The sequence below is a fragment of the Pempheris klunzingeri genome, chromosome 19 (genome assembly GCF_042242105.1).
Source record: "Pempheris klunzingeri isolate RE-2024b chromosome 19, fPemKlu1.hap1, whole genome shotgun sequence".
Classification (NCBI taxonomy): Eukaryota; Metazoa; Chordata; class Actinopteri; order Acropomatiformes; family Pempheridae; genus Pempheris; species Pempheris klunzingeri.
Genome location: NC_092030.1, coordinates 20,224,629 through 20,249,768, shown reverse-complemented (window position 1 = coordinate 20,249,768; position 25,140 = coordinate 20,224,629). Strand labels below are relative to the sequence as shown.

General features: G+C 44.3%; 1 protein-coding gene across 1 annotated transcript in view; it reads left to right on the top strand.

Moving 5' to 3' along the window:
• The window catches only part of LOC139218723 (membrane-associated phosphatidylinositol transfer protein 2-like), a 22,207-nt gene extending 2 nt beyond the window's left edge, over positions 1 to 22,205 (top strand). Inside the window, exons 1-26 of the mRNA XM_070850391.1 lie at positions 1 to 76; positions 6,138 to 6,352; positions 7,588 to 7,709; positions 8,131 to 8,364; positions 10,318 to 10,677; positions 10,751 to 10,846; positions 12,004 to 12,108; positions 12,215 to 12,279; positions 13,041 to 13,131; positions 13,294 to 13,447; positions 13,530 to 13,719; positions 13,797 to 13,916; positions 14,465 to 14,676; positions 15,002 to 15,177; positions 16,303 to 16,473; positions 16,579 to 16,713; positions 17,810 to 17,971; positions 18,075 to 18,341; positions 18,728 to 18,876; positions 19,219 to 19,335; positions 19,933 to 20,049; positions 20,144 to 20,292; positions 20,381 to 20,530; positions 20,662 to 20,845; positions 20,916 to 21,044; positions 21,837 to 22,205. The exon at positions 1 to 76 is cut by the window's left edge and continues 2 nt beyond it. Coding sequence (XP_070706492.1) covers positions 1 to 76; positions 6,138 to 6,352; positions 7,588 to 7,709; positions 8,131 to 8,364; positions 10,318 to 10,677; positions 10,751 to 10,846; positions 12,004 to 12,108; positions 12,215 to 12,279; positions 13,041 to 13,131; positions 13,294 to 13,447; positions 13,530 to 13,719; positions 13,797 to 13,916; positions 14,465 to 14,676; positions 15,002 to 15,177; positions 16,303 to 16,473; positions 16,579 to 16,713; positions 17,810 to 17,971; positions 18,075 to 18,341; positions 18,728 to 18,876; positions 19,219 to 19,335; positions 19,933 to 20,049; positions 20,144 to 20,292; positions 20,381 to 20,530; positions 20,662 to 20,845; positions 20,916 to 21,044; positions 21,837 to 22,205 — 4,315 coding nt within the window. The remainder of the gene's footprint in view (positions 77 to 6,137; positions 6,353 to 7,587; positions 7,710 to 8,130; positions 8,365 to 10,317; positions 10,678 to 10,750; positions 10,847 to 12,003; positions 12,109 to 12,214; positions 12,280 to 13,040; positions 13,132 to 13,293; positions 13,448 to 13,529; positions 13,720 to 13,796; positions 13,917 to 14,464; positions 14,677 to 15,001; positions 15,178 to 16,302; positions 16,474 to 16,578; positions 16,714 to 17,809; positions 17,972 to 18,074; positions 18,342 to 18,727; positions 18,877 to 19,218; positions 19,336 to 19,932; positions 20,050 to 20,143; positions 20,293 to 20,380; positions 20,531 to 20,661; positions 20,846 to 20,915; positions 21,045 to 21,836) is intronic.
• The last annotated feature ends 2,935 nt before the right edge of the window (positions 22,206 to 25,140 follow it).

The window sequence follows — 25,140 nt, the reverse complement described above, 5'->3', positions numbered from 1 at the left end:
GCTGATCAAGGAGTACCGCATCCCCATGCCGATGAGCGTGGAGGAGTACCGCATCGCTCAGCTCTACATGATCCAGGTGAGTGGTCTCCACACACACTGCTCACACGAAGCTGATTACATGATCTCAAATTAAAGGATTTAGACGAGGGGGGTCAGCGGTGGTCTGGCTGCTAACGAGGCACAAGGACGCTGAAAATGTTTGGTGTGTTACTCAGATTCACATCTGAGTTTGGAGGTCAGGTGTGTGTGTGTGTGTGTGTGTGTGTGTGTGTGTGTGTGTGTGTGTGTGTGTGCGTGCAGGCGGGGAAGGTCAGGAGTTCAAACCGTCATCGTGTCGTAGCGTACCAGAACAGGAGTGGTCACAGGGTCACGGGGGCAGTGGCGCTCTGCAGACCAGATGGCGCTCCGTATGCCTGCAGATTGTGTGTCATTTAATAATTCGGTGCAAACACACACACACACACACACACACATAGATATATATACACACACACGCCGAAAAATAATCTCCTTATGAGTAAGAAGTGATTTCATGCAGCGAATAAATGCTGAAGAGTTGATGCAACCAGCGTGTTCTGGCTGAATTAGGACTGAGAAAGTGGATCATTACGATAATTCTGTTTGTTGTTTGTGGAAATTATTAAATTAATGTTTGGAAAGCAGCTGCATGTTTCAAAACTGAGCTTAAGATGAATAAATAAATAAATAAATAAATAAAAAAGACCTGTTATGCAACATCCTCTCCTCCTGATGTTCGGGGGGCTGTGTGCAGCCTGTGAAAGAGAAAAATAATATTCAGCCAGTGTTTTTGGAGAATAAAAGATTAATAAAATATATTTTTATTTATCTGAAATGAGACGTTACAGCTGATCTTCACTCAGCATCTTTTCACATAACAGTATAACGTATTTATCTAAGAAATTATAGGTGATTATGGTGTTAAACCATCAATAATGTAGTGTTTTATATACACTACCATTATTATTGCATTTGCTATTGATATTTATATATATGAATTTTTTTTATTGCCATCCTCATTTCAACTTCATCATAAAATAAATGAAAAGTATGCACTTAATGATAATGATAATACTAAGAAGAAGAAGAAGATGATGAAGAATGGTAATAATTATAATAATTATAATAGTAATAACAAGTTATATGGTTGAACCAGGAACCAGGCACTTAAAATAATACAAAATAAAATGGAATAAGATACCCAACAGTAATATAAGGCTAAAAGCAACAAAAACAACAATAATAATAATAATAATAATAAAAGAGATAAGATGTGTTTGAAATAAATCACTTTTTAGCTTCAATAAAAGGACAGAAAGAAAAAAGAAACCTTCAACAAACCTCCTGAATGTCGGCTCTTCTCATCCACATTATCACACACACACACACACACACACACACACACACACACACACACACACACACACACACACACACACACACACACACCACGCTGCTCGGCGTCACAGTTGAGCGCCGGTTGCCGCGGTAACCGGTGACATCAGCAGCAGCATGGCAGCGGCTGCCATCATTTGTTTGTGATCCGGGGCGAGAGACAGAGAGGGAGGAGGAGACGTGATGGTGCGGTCGGCGTTACCATGACAACATTATGTCTGGCCCTAAATACGGGACGCGGTTCAAGTCGTGGCGCATCAGTCATCGTGTTACCGAGGAAACAACAACACGGACGAGATTTCAGCGTTTAACTTTGTTACAGAATAAAAAAAAAGTCTCTCTGACAAATAAAAGATGATAATTACTGAAATACTCACCAGAGCACCGAATGTGGATTCATCCGCCGCTGAAAATAGTCCCCAACAAATGACATTTGGTAAAAGGACATTTCTCACTAAAACAGGACGTATTCATGCCCCAGTGGGCTTAAAGCTGAAAACCACACAAGTCAGCAAGTGTTTGGGTATTTTAAAGGGATTTATTATTATTTATTTATTGACCAAAACAGAAAAATAGAGAATCACCAGCTTCGTATCATCAAACTGTGTCGAGCCACAAAACCCAAAACTCCCAGACCTCCAGTTTCCCTGTCAGTTTATGTAACAGAACACATAATCCAAGGTTTAATACCCCGAGAAGTGTATTAAGGTTTTATGTCCGACTGAAACAGCTTGTATTCTGTTTTTCTGACTGATGTTTATACTTCAGCAGGTGCACATCAACAATAAACCTGTCAAGTTCTAAGTTCTGCAGGTTTTTGGTGATAAATCCAGTCAGAAACGTGACCTGATGGTGGCTTAAGTCTTTAGGCTTCCTCCTCTTGGGACGATGAATATCGGTGCCAAAGTTTCTGCTAATCCACCAAATAGTTGTTGAGATATTTCAGTCCCACTTTTTCGCTGATAATATAAAACATAAACAGGTTATTTCTCAGTTTTTAAGTAAATTGTTGCCCGTTCTTGTAAACTCTCTCACCCTCTTCTGTCTTTGTTGTCGCAGTGCAGTACGCGAGTTCTCCTTGTGTTTTTGTTGCGTCTAACTGATGACCTGACACTTTATGAGTGTTTGCACAAGCTTTGGAAAACGTCCACAGCAGGGGGGGGGAGTACGCAGTGTGTGAGCAGCCGGTGATAACGTTTGATGCACGAGCTTCTACTGTTGCTCCGGTGCGACTGAGCGCGGGCCCGAGGAGGGGAGCTGTGTACCCCTGGTTAATGCTAACCTTGCAGTCACATAAATTATTCAGAGACAGCTCAGCCCGGCAGAAACGAGACCCTCAGCGAAGCCGGACCCATTATAATTCCACAGACGTGGTCCACACAGTGTCTGCACGAGCTGCTAGCACTTCTCAAATTGGACACAGGATCTGTTTTCGCTCACTTCTTCTGTCATGTTATATCTTATATTACTCATCATATGTACTTCAACACCCTGGTAACTCTGTACCAGTCATTACTTTGGAAGATTCCTACGTCGTACGGTGTTAATCACAGGAAATACTTCTTTTAAACCCAAATAAGTATTAATTAATTGTTGGATTATATGTTTGCCTGTGAACAGTTTTGCATGCTCACTTTACCTGCTGCACGCTGATTTAAAGACTCTCTAGGTGACACTGACAATTAATTAGAGCTAATTAGTTTGCAGTGTTCTTATCGAACACTGTGTTTCCCCTATAATTAGCAGCACATTAATTAAATCCTTTTCAGGAAACTTCTGAGGAAGTTATTTATGTTCAGTCTCCATGTTTTCCATGAAGCTCTGTTTCTTCTCTAACAGGAGAAAACACAAACATGCAGGAATCATTCATGCAAAAACAGTTTTGAGGAGTTTTCCTGGACTCTTCTTTTTAGTCTCCTAAACATTGATTCATCCGGATTTAGTGGATGAGCTTCAGATCTTTGTCGTCTTTGTTTGGACTCCACACCAGGGAGCTGTAGAGAGAATCACCGCTGTTGTTTTCATAAAGGTCCGTTGGTCCCTGAGGAAACGCCGTGCGGTCGACGCTCTTCTCTCCGAGACGTGTGTCATTAATACAGCTCCTGTGCTGTGCTGCAGCAGAGTGGACGCAGGCACGAGGAGGAGGAGGGTAATTTAAGGCCCTTAGCTCCTCACCTAAATTACATTACCTGCTAGATGGCAGCAATTTTCCAGCTGTTTGCCTCCTCTGACCTTCATTACTGATAGCAGCTCCCCAAAGTCTTGAGGAGAGAGCGCTCCGTGTTCAATCTGAGCTCTCACTCTTGACCCCGAGCGCCCGGCTCTTGCTGTTAATAATGATCACGGCGATTTGCATTCACGCGGCGCCGTTCCTCGACCCGCAGCACATTATACAACGGAGGGAGTGAAGCAGATTTTCAATCATCCAGTTTGAAAGCAGGCTACAGTATCTACAGCGTGGTGATCTGACGTGACGCAGCAGTGGGATTAAATATTTAAACCTACTTTGAGCGCCAGTTTACATCAGAAGTGTTCATCGTGGATGTGATGTTGGCTTCATGTGATGAATGATGCAGCTGGTACCAGTGGATGCTGAGCTCGTCTAGTTTCATGACGCCCACTTCTTTACTCCGAGCTGTCTAACTTCACTGTCTCCTGCAAAAAGAATAGATTCTATCATAGATTTGATTTTAGGTGATTTTAAACAGGAACATGCAAACAAGCGCCTCGTCGTCAGTCTGTGTTTCTGCCACCACGAGCTCTCTCGTCACCTCAGATGAAAATAATCCCAATGATTTCCAACAAGTTCAGAGAGTTTGACGCCAAAAAAAGCACACAAAATCCTCTATTTGGGATTATTTTGTGTCCCACACACACACACACACACACAGCACTACATACCCAATATGCGTTTGTGTGAATCGTGTTTATACAGAGTTTTCAGAGGCAGATAATTAAATTAGCAGAAGAAAATGACAGATTTAGGCCCTAATCTGTACATTAATGAACAGAAAACAATAATCAAACCTTCAGGGCTAATAATTATCTTCCTTTATCTATGCTCGTATGGATTAACTGACCATGAAATGACTATAAAATGTCACAACGTTACTTTATTTGTAGACTTACTCAACAGTTTTCTGTTGCAGGTTAGTTTGGTTTAGGCACCGAAACTACTTGTTAGATTTAGGTAAAGATCGTGGTTTGAATATGTCAAATACAAATATAAAAAACACAAAACATGCTCTTTCCAGCATACACCTGCTGTGCAAATACTACTGTTGTAGCATCTGCAAATATTTAATATACAGTGATATTAAACACATTTTATAAGCTGAAAAACAGGAAATATTTGACGTCTTTCCTTAATATATGAATAACATGTAGACAGACTAAGGAATCATTTCATTTCTGCTTAAAGGGAGATAATTAGGCTCCTGCATCAGATCCTGGAGAGGCTTTAATATATTCTTGCAGCCATGTAAACCCTCCACGAGCCTTTTCATGTGCTACAGCCGAGTGTGATGATACAGTCTAACTGGAGAGCCTCTTCAGGAGACGCTGTGTGTTTATAAACTGATGCCGTAATCCACGACTCCCTCTGTGAAGCAACAGGCTTAAAACACAGGATCCGTGGGCTCGAACCATCTGCTGCTTTTTAGTAGAGAAAGTTAGATTCTACCTGTCCTTTAAAGCCTGCTGCACCTGAACTCACCGGTAAGAATTAGTGCATAAAACCCGGAGAAAAGCAGACGTAGGTATAAATAAAAGGAGAACAGTGAGTGAAGGAATGAAAAGACAAGCAGTTTCTTCAGGTTTTTTCCCATATGGCAGGTGTTTTTCTCTGCAGCTCATCACTTTGCCGCTGCTGCGTCATCGCTCCGGCTCTGGGAGGAGAGTGGATTCGCTGTGTAAGGCCAGCAGGGGTTTAATGGGAGGGATGTGTGTCAGGAGAGAGCGGCCGGATGAGTTTGGGCTCGTTACGTTGGCTGTTACTGCCCTGAACCACCTCACCTTCACCCACAGAATAACAGAGGCTGACGTTTCTAAAAGGCCTCCTGTTGATGCACCTGACCCCAAAGTGGCTTTCACGCCACCTCCTGTCATTTCAATGAGGGGGTACGAAGAGGTTGTCGCCACGTGAACGTGCATTCACCTGTTGGACCAAAACGCAAGAACGAAAAAGCAAAGTTTTTAAAAGCGAGGCGAGTTGTTTCTTGTTGGTCGTAGTTACATGGAACCTTGAGGACTGGACTCTGATCTAAAGTGTGTTTATGTATGTTTTTTTTTCATTCATAGATCATAGAAATTCAACTTTTTACTCATGGAAAAATCAGGGAATATAAAAGGCTGCACCTCCTGCTAATCTACCTTAATCTTAATCTAATGATTTTAATCTAAAACACACTAGAATTAAATCAGAGATGAGGCAGAAGTGCTCTTTGTGTAGAAGAGATGGAAGCACAAATAAACTTTATCTTATCGTTACAAACAAAAAGTCACACTCCTTTTGTTTAAATCAGTGTTGTCAATAAAGTTTCAGGTCTCTGTTTAAACCAAATGTGATTTTTAACTTCCATTATGTTGAAAAGTAGAACAGCCAGTAATGTGTAGATATAAATAAATGCAGGAAATGGCTTTTTTTGTGAAATAATAAACAACCAAACACAAGACAACGTAATGCTATCTCAGTGTATCCATCTGTACATATTATCTTTCTGCAGAAGAAGAGCCGAGAGGAGAGCTGCGGCGAGGGCAGCGGCGTGGAGATCCTGGAGAACAAGCCTTACGAGGACGGGCCCGGCGGCTCGGGTCAGTACACGCACAAGGTCTACCACATCGGAAAACACATCCCGTCCTGGTTCTGTGCCATTCTGCCTCAAGCCGCCCTGCGAGTGGAGGAGGAGTCCTGGAACGCCTACCCCTACACCCGAACCCGGTGAGGCGGAAGAGGAAATATCGTAGATATTAGAAACACTAAAATCATCTCTGAGCTTTGCTCCACGTTGAGACTTACATTAAGTGACTTCATGCAGCTGGAAGTAGAAAAAATTAACCTTAAGGGATAAAAAGTTTTTATTAAATGGCTTCTAGATTCATAAATAACATTCGCTTCATATTGCTGATGGAGACGTTTTTTATTTGGAACAATGTCAGCTGAATAATCTCATATTCATTTACTGCAAACGCCGCTGCCAACTTTTTTCATCCTCCACAAAACTTAATTTCTCTAAACTGATCAGTCGCTGCTTCAGACCTGCAACATTTTAAGCACTTGGCACCGATTCTGTGAGTCTCATAGATTAGATTTCCTCCATTAGCTAAAAAAAAATACCCACAGCTGCACGTTAAAACATATTTTCTCAACTAGCTTCTTACTATGAGCAAAGAGGTTAAAGAACTCATTTTATGCCAAGTTCTGAACAGTTTTGGTTATTTTACACATGAGATTCTGATTTAAAGGCTCCAAGTGTAACAGATGGGCCTCCACATTGTGTTGGTTCTGTTAAACAAAGAACAGAGAACAGAACCTCCATTTTACTTTGGCAGCTAAAAAACAAAACAGGGCAAAATATTAACCAAAGAAAAGAACCACATGCAATAAAACACAAGCTGGCAAACAAACAGGAAGAACAGAATATCTTCCCGCTCCAGATCCGACGCAAGTAGAATAAATATCCAAAAGTTAGCTGCCATCTAGCAGGTGATGTAATTTAGGTGAGGAGCCTTAAATTACCTTCCTCCTATCAATGACACACATCCCAGAGAAAAGACACGGCGTGTTCCAGGTGCATTATGGTTCATTCTGCACCTCTTGTGAAGCAGATACGGTTTTTAAGTGTTTATATTGAACAAATAATTGATTTTCCTGGGCCCAAAAATATTCAGTTTCCTTTCACATTTGAGACGCTGGAATCAGCATCAAAATAGTTGGCGATTAAGTGTCTGTGTATCAACTAATCAACTAATGGACTTCCAGACATCTAAGGTTTGGAAAACAAGGCTGTTAAGAGGGGACACGTGGATGATTTACGCCATTTGAGAGGATTTTTATGTGTATTAACAGCCTTAACTGTCAAAGTTTGGTTCATTTAGATGCTTTTTATCATAAACGTGAGGGAGGAAGAGGCGTCCCGACTTCTAAACCAGCTCCATGTGTGTTTTGTCCCTCAGGTACACCTGCCCCTTTGTGGAGAAGTTCTCTATAGACATCGAGACGTATTATAAACCAGATACTGGGAATCAAGTGGATGTCTTCAACCTGTCCTCCGCTGAAAAGAGACAGAGGACTGTGGGTAAGTGTGTGGTCAGAGCAGAGCTCCTCTGCCTCCAGTTTGGGAGCTGTGTTATTAAACGGTGCCTTTTGGATGGAGCGGCCTCATAAGCAGGATCAGGAGTCAGATTTACAGAGTGCTGTTTGCAGAGAAAACACAGACAGCGTGATGCAGCCGGTGGAGTGTAAGAGCTTGTGTTGAGCCCCTGAATACTAAAATTCACCAGAGTGCAGGAAAAATATGCAGTCAGTCCAGACACATTACCTGCAGGGAGTGATTATGTAAAACACACACACACACACTCAGACACACACACACACACACACACACACCTCCTGAGGCTGCTGTTCATTCAGGACGTCGTGACATCTGTCCTGCTGCTGCTCACATCTGCATCCGTCTCACATTTGTGTGATTCACCATAATGTTGTGGCCCTCGCAGACCCCATAGACATCGTGAAGGACTACATCCCTCCTCACGAGTACCTGGTGGAAGAGGACCCCAAACTGTATCAGTCGGTCAAGACCAAACGGGGCCCGCTGTCAGACGACTGGATCGAGGAGATCAACCAGAATCCGGGCCAGAGCCCCGTCATGTGTGCCTACAAGCTCTGCAAGGTGGAGTTCAGATACTGGGGCATGCAGTCCAAGATCGAACGCTTCATACACGACGTGGGTAGGTCTGTGTTTTCACTCGTCCACACGGGTCACCTTTAAGAGAGTTTCCTCCTTTTTCTCTTCCTCTGCATCTGTGAGTCCGATGCACCATGAAGTAGGTGAAGTTACCAAACATCCCGACTTTAAACTAACAGTCAGACGTATTCCTGAATTTAGGAATAACCTTAAAAAAGTGAAGAGAAGTGAGTAAGCAATCCTAAAAGTCATCAATAATCCTGGAAAGGTTTGGTACAGTTGAGAAAAGTCAGAATTCAAACTGAAAAGAGGAAATCTAAAAAGTCAAAGACTAACGGGAGAAATTGGGGATTCTGTAATCCTGAGAAAATAAAGAACCAAACCCTGAAAAAGGTTGGAACAATCCTGAAAAGTCAAAACTAAACTTGGGGTTAAATCTATCAAATAAACAAGCTAAATCTTTTTAAAAAAGCCACTAACCATGATGCTTACTGTTATTATTAATAACCCTGAAAAGATTTGGAACAATTCAGAAAAGTCAGGATTAAAAGCGAAAAGAGAGGAAGTCTAAAAAAGTCTCTGATGACCATGGAAATGTGGGAACAGTCATTAATAATCCTTAGAAAGTCAAGAGATAAGAAGTCCAAAAGAACAATCCTGCTAAAACAGTTGAGAAAACTCTGAAGAAGATGTGAATCAGAAAAAAACAGGAGGCGTAAATGATCCTGAAAAGTCAGAGAGGGAAATTAAAAGTTAAGAATTGTGCTGTAAAACAGTGAGTGAGTGTCTCTTTAAGGAAACAATAGACCTGATCGCTGCGGTGATTAAACACTGATGAACGAAAACGCTGTGACGGGAGGAAGAAGACGTAACGAACAAAGTGAGGAGTAGTGGGAGGAAAGGTAGAGCAAATGAATAAATAAAATGCTGAGGATACCTGAGAGGCAGGAGCACAGCCAGCTGTCTGGCTGCCTGAGATAACGCCGCACGCTGGATTAATTTCCTGCCTGTTTCTGTCCCACCGCTGTGATTTAAGACTGTTTATACACTCTCCTCTCCCTCCGCCTGCTCCATCGCAGCGTTTACTTCCCGCCTAATGAAGCAGGAGCTGCTCCGTCTTCTCAAATCAACAGATCTTCAACCACAAATTGTGTTTTTTTTATTCTCCCCCTCTCTCTCCCCCCCTCTCTCTCTCCACCACAGACGTACCTCCACCTTTCTTTTTATGCTAATTTCATTTCTGCAGCGGTTTATATTCTCCACGTCTCACCTGCAGCATCGTCACGCACCAGCTGTGACGTCTGTGGTGTGTTTATCCTGAGCATATAGAGCATATTGTATCAGCATATTAGAGCCGTTATACGTTGATAAAAACCTACAGAGGGAAGGTAATATTCTGAGATTAGAGTCGTAAAGATTATAAAGAGATTATAAAGTCAGCTTTGATGTTGTATTCTTACAGTTTCCGGTCAGAGAGGCAGCGTTATCTCAGCCGCCGTTCTCCATCCATGAGAATTATTAAAAAGAACTGCGTCAGTAGTGACAGTCTGTTTTATATATATATATAGAAATAACAGTTATTGGCCAATCAGAAGTGAGTGTTCATGTAAATAACACATTTCGTCACACAGTTTTATTGATAAATTAGAAATGTGGCCTAAATTTCTGTATTTTTAAGTCACTAATTGTGCCAAATTGTTAATTTCTTTAGTACAAAAGATTGGAACAAGCAGGATGACGTACAGTGAGCGGCCTCAAACGAACCCGGATGATTTAACCTGCATATTTTATTCTATATATTTGACTTATTTTACTCCGTCACATCTGAACCTGATCCCACAGCTCCATTCAGGACCATCCATCCTGTATTTGTCAGCCATAACTCTATATTTTTAAGGTCAATCCACTTTAGCTGATTTGTGCCACAGAACGTTCTGATTTGTTCTCCACTAAAATGAATTTTCATGCCAGTAAATCCTCCTTTGTGTCCCCGCAGGCCTGCGTAAAGTGATGGTCCGAGCCCACCGGCAGGCGTGGTGCTGGCAGGACGAGTGGTACGGCCTGACCATCGAGGACATCCGGCTGCTGGAGCTGGAGACCCAGCTGGCTTTGGCGAAGAAGATGGCCCAGTTCAGCCTCAGCGAAGAGGGGGGAGCGGAGACCAACGGCTCCTCCGTTGGCCAGGACCAGGAGCAGGGAGCTGAGACGGCGGGATCGGCTGCCGAGGCAGAAGTAGGAGGAGGAGGAGGAGGAGGTGGAGGAGGAAAGCTGGGAGACTCACTGGAGACACGGGCGGAGCTCACCAAGCAGTGGTCGACCTCCTCCAGATCCTCCAACAGGTCATCCAAGAGAGGCGGTGAGCGTCTTTACTCGTTCACTCTCCTGACACCCACTTTAACAGCCACACTAACGTGGTGGTGTGTTTGCAGGGAGTCCGTCTCACCAGAGCATCTCTGAGTGGAGGATGCAGAGCATCGCCCGGGACTCCGAGGACAGCACGGACGACGAGTTCTTCGACGCTCACGGTAAAACCATCAGGTTCTGCATGGTTTGTGTGCAAGAACTGTTTTCACGGCAGCATTTATTTCTTTTTAATACATGTGATGACACTTGTGTGTGAGCTGCATGTGTGTGTGTGTGTGTGTGTGAATGTTGGAGTTGTGGTTCTCTTTTTAAGTATTTTTCGAGTATTTATGAGGCAATCTTGAATCAAAAAGGTAAACATGAAGGAGGCCAGCCGCTCTCTCCTAGCTCTAGCATATATATGTGTGTGTGTGTGTGTGTGTGTGTGTGTGTGTGTGTGTGATTAGACATTGAGCTCCAGCTGTGTCAGTTGTTGTCCCCACACACCTTCATTAGTAGTTTTGGGTGTGAACAAGAGAGCTGACACCTGAAAAAGCTGCAGGACTGGCTCACATTCATCAATAACTTGACCTTTTCCTTGAGACTACAACTGGAATAATATGATATAATAATAATACTGGAAAGATGGAGGACGTATGTAGGGATGTAAGCTACAGTCTGGGTGGTGAAGCTCATGTGAGGCTCGACTTTGATTCATTTTAACCTGAAAACAACAAAGAAAGTTGACCAAAGTTCTGCAAAAGTTTGAAGGTAAGATTAAAAAACTACTTGAGCCCTGTGGGGCTTCACTTGAATGCAACGGTTGCTGTCACCACGATTCTGCTCTTTAGATCATGATCTTAATTAATTGGCCACCAGCTGCTGGTCCTCGCCTGTGATTGGTTCTCCAGGAGGACGGTTCTTTAGTTCAGGAGCCAAGATGGCTGCCGGTCTGAGGCAGAGGGAACAACAGATTCCTCCCAACTGCAAATGCACTTTTTTTTTTTTTTTTGGACTTAAATTCAGCAGGTGAACAGAAGTGCGGCTACAAATGAAGGATGTTGCTTCATATCTGCTGGGTGTGGGAATGATAAACTGTTTGTGAACACAGTGTTTAACTTGGTTTGTAATGGTTATATGGGTGGTGCTTTTTCTCCTGTTTACCTGAGTTAGGGAGGGTCTAGGCTGTAATTAGTTTTCTTTCACTTTCATAAGTGATGTTTCTTGTTTTCAGGTAGCTCATCGTGTTTCGTCTCAACAGTAACGAACCAGTCCGGTGACACAGAAGCCAAAAATCTTTTAGTTTCCTCTGAGTGAATCTTCTGTGTTTATCTTGCAGAGGACTTTTCTGACAACGAGGAGATGTTTGCCAAGGAGATCACCAAGTGGAACTCCAACGATCTGATGGACAAGATGGAAACGATAGAGGTGGATGAAGCACAAGGTAGGTTGTGTTTCTGTTAAACCTTAAAGAAGAAGCTGATAAATGACAAAGAACTGCTGGCATGAACTTTTCTTTAAATATCCGTGAATGAATCGTGTCTTCACAGAGACTTTGTACCAGGAGTCGGGCGGAGACTACGCAGTGATGAGCAGTGACGAGAGGCGAATGGAGGTACGGCTTCTTCAATTTTCTTTTTCTAATTTCATTCATGCCTCTCACACTCTTAATTAAATAGCTGGTAGATGACACTCCTCCGGATAAATTAGCTGCCACTCATCCTGCCAGTGTGCTGAAATCAGGATCCGCTCTCTGCTGCAGCCGACAGCTGGCTTTTATTTCACCAGTCTGTTTTCATGGTTTGGTCCAAACTGAGAATTAAGAAACGTCTGTTTCAAATAGGGCGATCGTCTTCATGATTTAATCTGCTGATTATTTTCTCCATGAATCAAATACTTGTTTGCTCTATTAAAGAGAGAAGCAATGAATTCTCACATCTAAGGAGCTGTGCAGACTTTCACACACTTCTAGTTTTGTTTTATATTTTAATATTTATTTTATCTGTGAAGCACTTTTTAACTGTTGTCTTAAAGTGCTTTATAAAGTTTATCATTATATTATTATCTGATTAAAGGTTGAGAAAACTATCACAGTTTTCCAAAGTGATGTCTTCAAACTGCTTTGTTTTGCCTGATCAACAGTCCAAAACTCAAATATATTCAGTTTACAATAATTTTAAAACAGACTAATTATTCTGATTAACTGTTTTTGACGGACCTGTTGATCGACCAGTTATTTGAACGCTAGTATTTTTGCCTTCCAAGTTGCTCCTTTGCCTCCTTCTGTGCTCTTCTCTCCTGTCCTCTGCTCGCTCCTTCCTCCCTGTTAACCCTGTTTCCCTCCCGTCTGTCTGTCTTCTGTCCTCGTACCTGCAGGACTGCTCGTCTCAGCAGTGTCTCCAGCCGTGCAAAATTCACGTCCTGGTCCTGGTCCTGCATGGAGGGAACATCCTGGACACCGGCTCTGGTATAGAAATCCTATCATTTTAGCTCTTAACTAGAGGAAGAGAGAGGTCTCATCACTAAATAACATTACTGCTGCAAAACATTGACATTAAAAACCTAAAATTTCTTCACATTAAAGGGCGTAAGGCAGAATAAAACAGATGATGTTCTTGTGTGTCTGCAGGTGAACAGAACAGCAAGCAGGGAGATGGAAACACTCTGAGCGGGGCGTTTGAGACCGTCATGAGGGTCCATTACCCTGCGGCGCTGGGCCGCATCGCCATCCGGATGGTCCCCTGTCCCGCCGTGTGTGTCGACGCCTTCTCACTGGTCTCCAAGTGAGCGCTGCACTCGAGTGTTTTAATGATTCACTGTGAAACACACACTAACAGCTAACAGCGCATCCTCTCTGCCCTGCAGTCTGAGCCCCTACAGCTACGACGAGGGCTGTCTGTCCAGCAGTCAGGACCACATCCCGCTGGCCGCTCTGCCCCTCTTGGCTACCTCCGCTCCACAGTACCAGGACGCCGTGGCAACCGTCATCCTACGAGCCAATCAGGTCTATAACGACTTCATCAGGTCTTTAGAAGGAGCGTCTTTCAATGGCCAGGTCGGTGTGTCACCTGAAGGAGCATATTTCAGTGACGTCTGCACAGATGGAGCTGATGTTTCTGTTTTCTAACGCAGGTGTGTGTTATTGGGGACTGTGTTGGAGGAATCCTGGGGTTTGATGCTCTGTGCAGCAGCTCTGTGACGGTGTTGGAGAGTCAGAACAGCAGCAGACGGGGCAGCACCATCAGTGTGCAGGTATGACCTGACCTGCGTTTTCGTCCTTGTACTGCGAGTGTGGCTAAAACACTTAGAAGAAGAAGAAGAAGATCTTTTTGGTTTAACCACAAACAGCCATTATAATCGCTCTCTGCAGACGCACCAGACTCCATTGACAAAAACAATAATTTTACACCTTGGAGAACGTGGGAGCTTCTGGTCTGTCGCTCTAACCTCAATCAGTTAGTTTGTGTTTTTGTGTGAATTTGGTGTTTTTAAAGGGATATTTTGGATGCAGCATTATTTGTGTAACACACAATGACCCAAACATATTAGCTGATCAAGGCAGCGGCAGAGCAGCAACTCCTGTGTTCGGCAAGGTACAATCCCTGTTTTAGTGAATGTAGTCTGGTGTGTGTGCTGTTTGTGGTTAAACCAAAAGGATCTTCCAGGTCTCTCTCTGTAGGGATCCTTTCCATGATGCTGTCACACACTTAGAATAACACTCTGAGCCTGTCAGTGGATCTAACAAGCACTTTTAGTGGACTACACAACTAAAACTTCTTCTCTCCCTCCCCCTCTTTCAGGACGCAGACCTCCTCTCTCCAGGTATTGTCATAAACAGCGTCTCTCCCTCCTCACCGTCCCTCGAAGGAAGCCGCCATCTCAGCCGCAGCAACATCGACATCCCTCGCTGCTCGGGCCCCGACGACCCCAAGAGACAACTTCCACGCAAACGCAGCGACTCGTCGACGTACGAGCTGGACACCATCAAGCATCACCAAGCCTTCCTGTCCAGGTGGGACACAACCTTCACAAACCTTCAGCAGGTTTCCTGTCACCTGATTGTTGACTCATTGTTTCACTTCAACGACGATTCCTGGAATTAAGTGTCTTGATTTGTGGAGGAAATGGCTGCATTTTATTGGGGGAACCATTGTATGTAGAGTGTTGGAGGTATCAAATAAAAAATCCTTGCATACAAAATCACACTGTTAAAAACACAGAAAAAGTCCTGCATTCAAAATCTTACCTGTGTTTTTAAGTTATAATTTTTGTTCCTCCACTTTATTTTTGTCTTATTTTCACTAGCGATGCTGAATGTGACTGTTTTCTGTCCTCAGTCTTCACTCCAGCGTGCTCCACGGGGAGCCCGGGTCTCGGCGCTCCAGCAACAGCACCATGCTGGAGGGAGGCTCTTTGGGGAAGCTCGAGTTCGAGGTGACTGACTTCTTCCTGTTCGGCTCCCCTCTGGGGTTGGTGCTCGCTCTGAGGAAGACTGTGGTGCCCTCGTTGGATGGTGAGGAAGGCTCTTTATTGTTTTATTTTGGTTTATCATGATGATCCTCACGTATCCGCTTCAGGGAAACTGTTTTTAATGATTTTCCTTCTTGCCAGATGAGCAGGAAGTGGTTATTTGTAGCCTCTGATGTTTGTTTCCTGTGAGTTTTATGTCTCCAGCAGCTGGAAAGCAGGTGTTTGAGGTCAGAGGTCAAGTTTCTGATCTCAAAAGGCTGAAAAAGTTTTGGCTGCAACATTTAAGAGAGGAAAAACACCACAATAACAAATATGTGATGGAGGACAGAGCTCACACAGGCACAAGTCTTGCTGTGCTTTATGTCCTCTGAGGTTTTAAGGAGAGAGTTTACTGACCTGCAGCTGCAGGGTCAACATCTGGACTAATGTCCTGTTGGATATGATTAAAGCTGTTCACAGAAGGTTTAATTTCTCAGTTTTCTCAGCCATTTATCTCTCTCCAGGGTTTTGGTATCAGTGTGGTATTATAGATCCTTTTTGTTAAACCAGAAACAGCCATTATATCACTGTCTTTAAAGGCACCAGACTCCATTGATAAAAATGGTAATTTTGCCTTGTACAACACAGGAGTTACTAGATAAGTGGATGAGACTTTACTGTTTAAACACAATAGTTTGGATCCAGATTAACTCTAAGAAAAGACTTAAATCACACAATAACACAAACAAACTAATTTAATTGAGGCAGTTGCAGACTGAACACTGCTGTGTCGTGAGGTAAAATTATTGTTTTTGTCAAGGAAGTCTGGTGGCTTTGCAGAAACTGCTGTTTCTGATCAAACCAAAAGGATCTTGCAGATCTATATCTGTAGGGATCCTTTCCATAATGCTGTCAAACATTTAGAAGAAAACAACAAAAGCCCTTTTAGTGGTCGTACTTTGAGGCGATCTAACCGTCAAACCACAAGAGTTCTCCTCTTTAATTGTATTGATAACATTTCTCTCCTATTTAACCTGTTCCAGACCTTTTTGTATCATTACATCCCAAACGCAGTGGGGGACAAAATGTTTTCTTGGATTTTACACAATTAAAACAATGACTAGTAGCATTTCATTCTGCAGTAATGTATCTGCACAGAAGCCAATTATAGTGTTTCTGTCCTCTCCAGTTTCCGCTCTGCGTCCAGCCTGCCAGCAGGTTTACAACCTGTTTCATCCCGCCGACCCCTCGGCCTCCCGCCTGGAGCCGCTCCTGGACAAGCGGTTCCACCTGCTGCCTCCCTTTAGTGTCCCCCGATACCAGCGCTTCCCTCTGGGGGATGGACACTCGGCTCTAGTGGGTGAGTCCAGATGAGACCTCTCGCTGCAGTTTTCCACTTTTTCTTTAATGAGTCCTCTAACTTTTGTGTCTCCCTCTTCCTCCTTCCCTTCCTCTGGCTTCCTAGTTGACACCGTGCAGAGTAACCCACAGTTTCTGATGGACTCCGGTGGCGCGGCGTCCCACCGCTGCCAGGAAAACACCGTCAACGAGACCTCCATCCCCGTGCCTGTCCTCAACTGGCAGACCTCGCACGCAGAGGGTGTGTATCTGATGCAGGGAAATTGTTGTTTAATCCGTCTTGACCATCATTTTTCTCACCAAATTTAAGGAATAGTTTGACATTTTGGGGAATATGTTCCGCATAATGACTGGAAACCGGGAAACGACAGAGCCAGGCTAACAGTTTCCCCCTGTTTCCACTCTTTATGCTAAGCTAAGCTATATTTAGTGAGCGGTGTCTTCTCCTTTGGCAAGAAAGGGGTTGCATGCATTTACAAAATGTCACAACTCTGTGAACTGCCCTCTGAAAGTCTTACTTTACTACATTAGGAAATTGGTTTTGGTTTGTCAGCTGTAGAGGAACCACACAGACTCAGGTGTGTGTATTGATGACAAAGGTATTTATTAATAGAGTTCTTGGAGGATAATGTTTAAAGCCAGGTCTTATGGTGATATATTTTGTGTTTGAAATGACCCGTCCAGTAGATCACCTCAGCTGGCAGCACCTGTCTTTTTTTCTAAGCCACCAGACTCCATTCACAAAAACGGTAATTTTACCTCACAGAACACAAGAGCTGCTGGACTTCCACTGTCTCAACCAGTTGGTTTGTTTTTTCTTATTGTATGTAACACGAACATTGTTTTGGATTTAAACTAAGCTTTCAAACTCCAAAGTCTTACAATGACACAAACTAACTAATGGATCGAGGCCTTGGAAGACCAGCTTCTGTGTTCTTTCATGTGAAATTACCAGTTTTTCTCAATGGAGTCTGGTGTGCTGTTTGTGGTTAAACTAAAAGCAACAATCTGAGTCTGTCAGTGGCTAAAACGAGCACTTTTAGTGGACATGCTTTGATGGTTTCAGTTTCCCCTAAAGGATTATGTTGCAGCCCATTTGGCAGCTGCTGACTGAGCCGATCTACTGGACCAATTCCAACACTTTCTTTTTCTACCTCCCAGTCATTTTGAACCCAAAACATGTAAAACTCAGGCCCAGGTTTATCCTTTAAGAGGAAGACATTTCAGTTTTTTGACACCTGAACATCATAATTAATGGCAAAGCTACAAAAGACCCAAATGGTAATTAACTTAAATCTTAAATCACTGTTTCATTAATTCCCTTTCTGTCTCTGCAGCCGATCCTCTTCACTCTCACATCTTTGTCGACGGTCAGTACCCTTCGTCCACGTCCCCTGGGGTCCCTCACCTTCGGTGCAACCGCAGGGCGAGCGAGGCCAGCCTGGCCAGCCAGGTGTCGGGCCTGGCAGACTCTTACACCGCCTCCAACATCGCCACGAGTAAGTCGACCCCCGGCCCCCCACGTCTGACCCTGGTTTTGGTCCGCAAGCTGACAGTTCATGTGCTGACGTTCTCGTTTCCTCCCTCCAAACACGCCCTCAGCACACAAACGAGGGGTCAGCCACACTAAAAGGCCCAGCCTGCTGTCCCATCTGGCTCTGCCCTACAATAGATTTGCCGCTCGGAGCCCGTCCCCACGGTTGCGCCAGAAAATCCGTCGGGTGTTCCCGAAACCCGACGGCGTGGAGTCAGAGCAGAGCTCGGACGTTAGCTCTGACGTGACCTCTGACCTCACCGATGTCACGTCTGACATCACAGACATCAGCTCGGCGCCCCCGTCGCCCGGGGTGCTGAAGAACGTAGAGCAAGGTATTCTGGGAGCTGTAGTACGAGGACACGAGGGGAGGATGCACGGCTCCATCCTCATTCCTTGTGCTCTTCCTTTCCTCCTCAGTAGTTTCCAAAACTCAGATTTAAGACCCATAATCCTCCTTGTGCGACTCTTCTTAAGCTCACACTCCTGAGAACCATCAGACAGAAGGAGGTTCTCAGAGTCTGAGCTGCTGCTGCTTTATTTTTTTTGCGAGTGTGCGTTTGAAACCTCTGTCCGTCTCCACTCACACAGTCGACTTCCTCTTAGTGCCCCTGAAACTCTTAACTAAACCCTTGACTCCTCACATCTGCACAAAGCATCAGGCTGCTCTGATTCCTGACCTCCTGTTTCCCATCTCTTCCTCGTTTGCTCCCCGCCGTAGTTGCCTCCCGGTGGTGGGGCAGTAAGAGGATGGACTACGCCCTGTACTGCCCCGACGCCCTGACGGCGTTTCCCACGGTGGCTCTGCCTCATCTCTTCCACGCCTCCTACTGGGAGTCCACAGACGTCGTCTCTTTCTTACTCCGACAGGTTGTCAGCCTTTCTGTTCTCATCAATAACATCTAATCAACTTATTTATAAAAGTGTCGGGATAATTTCAGACGGGAACTGTTGGAAGGTCACTTTTTTTGAGAATTAACTTTCTAATTTTCAAGTCCTCAGTCGTTCTGTTATCCAATGAAATTTCCCACCACTACCAGATATTCATGGTTCCCAGTCACATTTTATTTTACTCCCTCAGCTACAATCTAGAGTTTGGTGTTTTAATAATTGTTTGTTCATTCACATTGATGTAATGAACCAGAATATAGAGCTGAAGAAACCAGTTTACTGCTTGTGTGTTAAACTGGTTCTGGTCTTCTTCTCCGTCAGGTGATGCGACATGAGAACTCCAGTATTTTGGAGCTGGACGGGAAAGAAGTGTCTGAATTCACTCCGTCCAAACCTCGTGAGAAGTGGCTCCGCAAGAGGACTCATGTTAAAATCAGGGTACAAGCTCACTTCCTACACAAACTGTTTAAATGTAGAAGTTATAATGTCATAAACTACTGTGCTGCTTTATTCTACGGTTTGTCACTTCCTTTCATTTCTGAGGAAAATGTTGTTGTTTTTTTTTACTCTACATTTATTTTATATAAAAAGCAGCTTATAAGACACAGTTTGGCTTTTTCCCTCTTACATAAACAGTTTCCTGTTGAGGCTTCATTAAAATTTAGACTGAAAAAGATAAAATTATCCAGAACTTTACCAAAAAAACAACTGTGAGGAGGAGGAGAGGAGTGGGAATGGAGTGAGGATGAATAGTGGAGGAAAGAGGGATGAAAAGTAGTAGAAGCAGGAAGAGAGGAGTAGGTGTAAAAGGTGGGAGGAAGAGGAGGATGGGAGGGAGGAAGAGTAGGAGTCGTGTGGGACAACCAATCAGATCAGTTTGGCTGCAGACAGAATGAGATTAAGTTCAGGGTTAAAAGTCAAATCTTTCTTGCTGCTCGTTAATTTGAACTTTAACACTTTGAACTCAGACCACAGTAGAGGTCACAGGAAGAGGGTATTCTGACTTCCTGTTGTCTTCTCGTGTGTGTTTACCAGAACGTGACTGCTAACCACCGTGTGAACGACGCTGTGTTCACGGAGGACGGCGCTCAGATGGTGATGGGACGCTTCATGTACGGCCCCCTGGACATGGTCACCCTCACCGGGGAGAAGGTAGAACCACCACCCTGCTGTGACCTGCTGCGACCAGACGAGTTGTGTAACCGTGTGTGTGTTTAAAAGCTCTTTGTGTTGTCGCCTCCTGCAGATCGACATCCACATCATGACCCAGCCTCCGTCTGGGGAGTGGGTCTACTTCGACACCGAGCTCACCAACAGCAGCGGACGCGTCTCCTATTTGATCCCCGAGAGCAAAAAGCTCGGCATCGGGGTGTATCCTGTCAAAATGGTGGTCAGGTACGCAGAGTCCCTGTCGGTTCACATACAAACAGAACTCTTAATAACTTTAATTACCTCTAATGTGTTCTCTGCTGCGCCCCCCCAGGGGTGACCACACGTTCGCAGACAGCTATCTCACAGTCATACCACGAGGAACCGAGTTCGTCGTGTTCAGTATTGACGGCTCGTTCGCTGCCAGCGTGTCCATAATGGGCAGCGACCCGAAGGTCCGAGCTGGAGCCGTGGACGTGGTGAGGTGAGGAGACTTCATTCTGCTTTTAAAGCCTCTTCCTGGTTATTTATTGGTAGGATAAAATCAGCTGATGGAGCTTCAGTGCTCCACCTGTGTTCACACTGTGCTCTGTTTTGTTTTATAATTCCTTGCAGATACTGGCAGGATCTGGGCTATCTGATCGTATACGTGACGGGCCGTCCTGACATGCAGAAGCAGCGTGTGGTGGCCTGGCTCTCTCAGCATAACTTTCCTCACGGCATCGTCTCCTTCTGCGACGGGCTGGTTCACGACCCGCTCCGACACAAGGCCAACTTCCTCAAATCCCTCATCAACGAGGTAAGCATCGTCCTGAGCGTCGTAATGAAATCCTTGACGTCTCTAAAAGCTGACCTCCCTCTTTGATTAGGCCCACATGAGGATCTTCGCTGCCTACGGCTCCACCAAGGACATCTCCGTGTATTCGTCCATCGGCCTCCCGCCGTCGCATATCTACATAGTGGGAAGGCCCACGAAGAAAATGCAGCACCAGTGTCAGGTATGGAATAAATCCTGATGGCATGCATGTAGGCTACACACATCATAGACTTGTGCATAAATGTACTGCATTATACTCAAACACTTTCTACCTGGGCCCTATTTTTACATATTTTGGGTTTGAAATGACTGGTAGGTACAAAAAGTTTTGGAGCTGGTTCAGTAGGTTGCTTCTTACCTGTCTGTGATGGCTGCAGCGTAATCAGACTGCAGGATCCCTGCAGAGATGGACCTGTAAGATCCCTTTTGTTTGATCAGAAACCATCATTATATCGCCCCCTCTTCAAAGCCACCAGACTCCATTGAAGAAAACAACAATTTTAGCTCACAGAACACAGGGGTTGCTGATGTACTGCTGGCTAGTTTGTTTGTGTTATTTTGTATTTAACAAATATTGTTACATCTGAACTAACCCTTTAAAACACAAGTCACATGTTGACACAAAAACCAGCAACTCCTGGGTTTTGCAATGTAAAAGTAGATGGAGATAAAATTTATGGTTTTGCCAATGGAGTCTGGTGGCTTTTGAAGAGAGCAACATAACAGCTGCTTGTGGTTAAATCAAAAGGATCTTCCAGGTTGATGTGACAGCATTATGGAAAGGATCCCTACAGACACTTAAAATAACAATCTGAGCCTGTCGGTGGCTAAAACCAGCACTTTTATTAGGTATACTTTTAAAAGGGCTCAGTTGCCCCCGAGGATTGAATTGCCGCCGGTTTGATGGCTTCAATCAAAATAAGGTTTTATGATTTTGTTTGTGTGCCACTGAGTGATCTTGCGTCTCTTCCAGTTCATCCCGGACGGCTACGCCTCCCACCTGTCCCAGCTGGAGTACAACCAGAGGTCTCGTCCCGCCAAGTCCGCCAGCACCCGCATGGTCCTCCGCAAGGGCAGCTTCGGGTTGGGTGGAGCCGGCGGGGACTTCCTTCGCAAACGCAATCACATCTTTCGCACCATCTCGTCTAAGCAGCCCGGAGCGGCGGGGTCGGCCTCTCCCATCCAGCCGGGGCGGACTGAGCGTACGCTGAGCCAGTGCGAGATGGAGCGGGACCGGGTGGTCGGGGCAGCCACCCAGAGGAGTATGAGCATAGCTGCAGGGTGCTGGGGCCGCAGCGGGAGCACCAAGGAGGGCAGCGGAGGCTTACTGGGCCCTAAATGAGGCTCAGGATGGAGCTGTGGCGTCACAGGACCCCGCCTGAGCCACCATGATCTCTGGGCTGGACCAAGAGGAGGGGGGGGGGGGTGGAGGATGGGAAGTGGATGGAGGGTTTGTATTTTAGAAATGAAAGGGATATGTGAGGGACAAAGCATGAACACTTAGAGGAAGGAGGATCCGTCCAGGAGGAGTGGACTCATCAGGCCGAGTGGGATCCAGCGAACAAAAGACAATTCTGTAGCATGACTCTTTTCCAGTAATACTTTTATAGGATACATCACTATTTAAAAACACGACAAGGAAGGATTAAATGAAATATTGTAAGCCTTAAACTAATCTCGTACAACGGGACCCCGTCCAGATCCCCTTTCTGAACACACACACACACACACACACACGACACACAGTCCTGTATTCGCACTCATGAGCTCAGGACAAACTCAGATTCATCTCCAGGCAGGGGGGCAGAGTTATTTCACGTCTTTACGTTTTCCACCGCACTTCTGCCGTAATCACGCCTGATCGATTTTATTTGATTGGCCGACTGTAGAGACACACACACACACACACAGAGCACTGTAATGTTGTTTTCCATGTGTGTGGCAAAGAAAACAAAACTAGCATTAGCAACTAGCAGAAGTTTTATCTGGAGGTTCCCATGTTGATATAAAAGGGCAATAATTTATTTTTGTTATTTGGGGGGGTTTACTGTTTCCAGAGTTACTTTCAAAGTTTATTGAGGATCAGAAACTTAAATCCAAACGATGTTGAATCAGGTCACAAAAGCTTGAGTTGAAATTTGTCCAGATGAGTTAGACAAATCACAAAGCTGCTTCAAACTATGAACTATATATATGATGTCCACCTCCCTTTGCTGATCAGTGCAGACGCTAAATAAGTGTATTAATATATGAACTTTAAATTCATAGTGACGTCATGTTTAGACACAAGCCTTATGTTTACAGTGACATACTAGTAAGTTGTTGGTGTGATTACAGTATGATGATCTTAGCAAGCTGACGTCAGCCTGCTAACAGCCCTCATACTTTTATTACAGTGTAGTTGGTTCATGTTTGCCTTTTCAGCAAACATGGAAAACGCTGATGTTGCAGCTAAATCAGTTCATGTACATGCGTTATGACTTTAAGTACCGTACAGTCGGCTGGTTGTGGCAGAAGTGTGTTTGGAAAAAGTAAAAATCCAATTAATTGGCAAAAAGCCAACGACTTTCATTTCTGTTTCTGTCCCACTGACATTGTTTCAAACCTAAAACACTCGTGCAGCAATGAGGGGCAATAACACAAAGGAACGAGGGGAAAAAAGAGTCGGTTCATCCAAATAACCTAAAAGATAAACATGCTATTGCAGCCATGCAGGCTTGAAGGTGTTATCAGTCACTAACCCACCTTTAAGTGAAATGTCAACTAAATGTGTCCAAAACTTTGGTTTATCACCAAAAACCAGGAAAACTAAAGACGAGGAAATACATTTTAACTCCACTGTATTAATCTGACGGCTTTAGATGCTTAACAAATTATATTTTCCCGCAGAGAGCTTATAAATATGATGGTTTGTTATCAATTAAAACTCCTAACAACATCTGCAAGTGGGCCTTTGGAGCTGAAATGATTCATCAATGAGTTGATTGGCAGAAAATTGACAACTGTTTTAATAGTTTTTTTTTTTTTTTTTTTTTCCAGCAACTCAAATGTGAGGATTTTTCTGCATTAAGTACTTTTACCTTTAATTCCCATGATTATATCAAGCATCTTTATACTAAGTAGTATTTTCGTGTGTTGGTATTTTTACTCTGCACGGCTTTAGTGTAGTTTAATATTATGTAATCCATTCAGGCCCATTGTATTGATTGATCTTTAGAAAGATAAAACCCAAACTGTCTGCATGGCTTTTTACCTTTAAGAGGTAAATGAGAAAATAAGTGTAATATTTTCTGTAATTTGGGTGAACTGACTTTTTTTTTTTTCTTTCTTTCTAAACATCTGAGACTTGAAATCAGGAAGTGTGTTGTATTAGAGATGAAAGTCGTAGAACAATTGTCAATCACTGATATGCTAAATGTATTTACGTACAAAATGCTAGCAGGTTACTAGTTCCTCCCCCTCCCTCCCCCCCGTGTGTGAGACTCTAGTAGTATTCTCCCTTTCAGCGTGGCCTCGGGGCCATCCAAGGCCTTAATATCCAACGTGTGCTCCACAGAGGGAACAGGAAGCAGACAAACAGGGCATGCAGCATTAAAGCAACAACTGAAACTCTGTACAGTCCACAGCAACAATCCCTTTATATATTCATCTGCTTGCAATACCTCTGACCCAGCTGTTGGTGGTGGTCTGTTCCCCACATGTGCTGCTGCTGCTGCTGCTGCTGCTGCTGCTGGGAGACGCTGTGTGTGGTGTCCCCCGGCTTTTTGTTTTGTTTTTTTGCTCTTTGTGCTCGATCAGGATGGACCTGGTGTTTGTGCTGAGGAGCCTGTCTCATGTCAGGCTGGACCCCCGGGAGCTTTCACCCACAAGAGACCTGTTGAACTCCTCAGTGTTTTTACCAAATGGACTGAAGATGCTGGAGAGACTGACTGACCGACTGGATCGAGCCTTTTCGGTGGTGAATGTGCAGGTGGGGAGAATCGTGAGAGCAAAAACATCATTGTGTTGCTTCTGAACTGTTTATTTTCATACGAAGGGGACGGAGAAGAAGAAGCTCTCCTCACATGTCATGTGCACAAAGTTAGTTGGAGGATGATTCTCCAGTGCTGATGCCACCCACGCTAATTAAAGGATAGGTTTGCAATTTTAGGATGATATTCAGGTGCCTCCTGTTCATGCTGGACACAAAGTGATATGATGGGGGGGGCATTGCCTTAGTTGGCAAACTGGCCAAAATGCACCCCCCCTTGTTGCTGTGAGGTGATTAAATTAGTGGC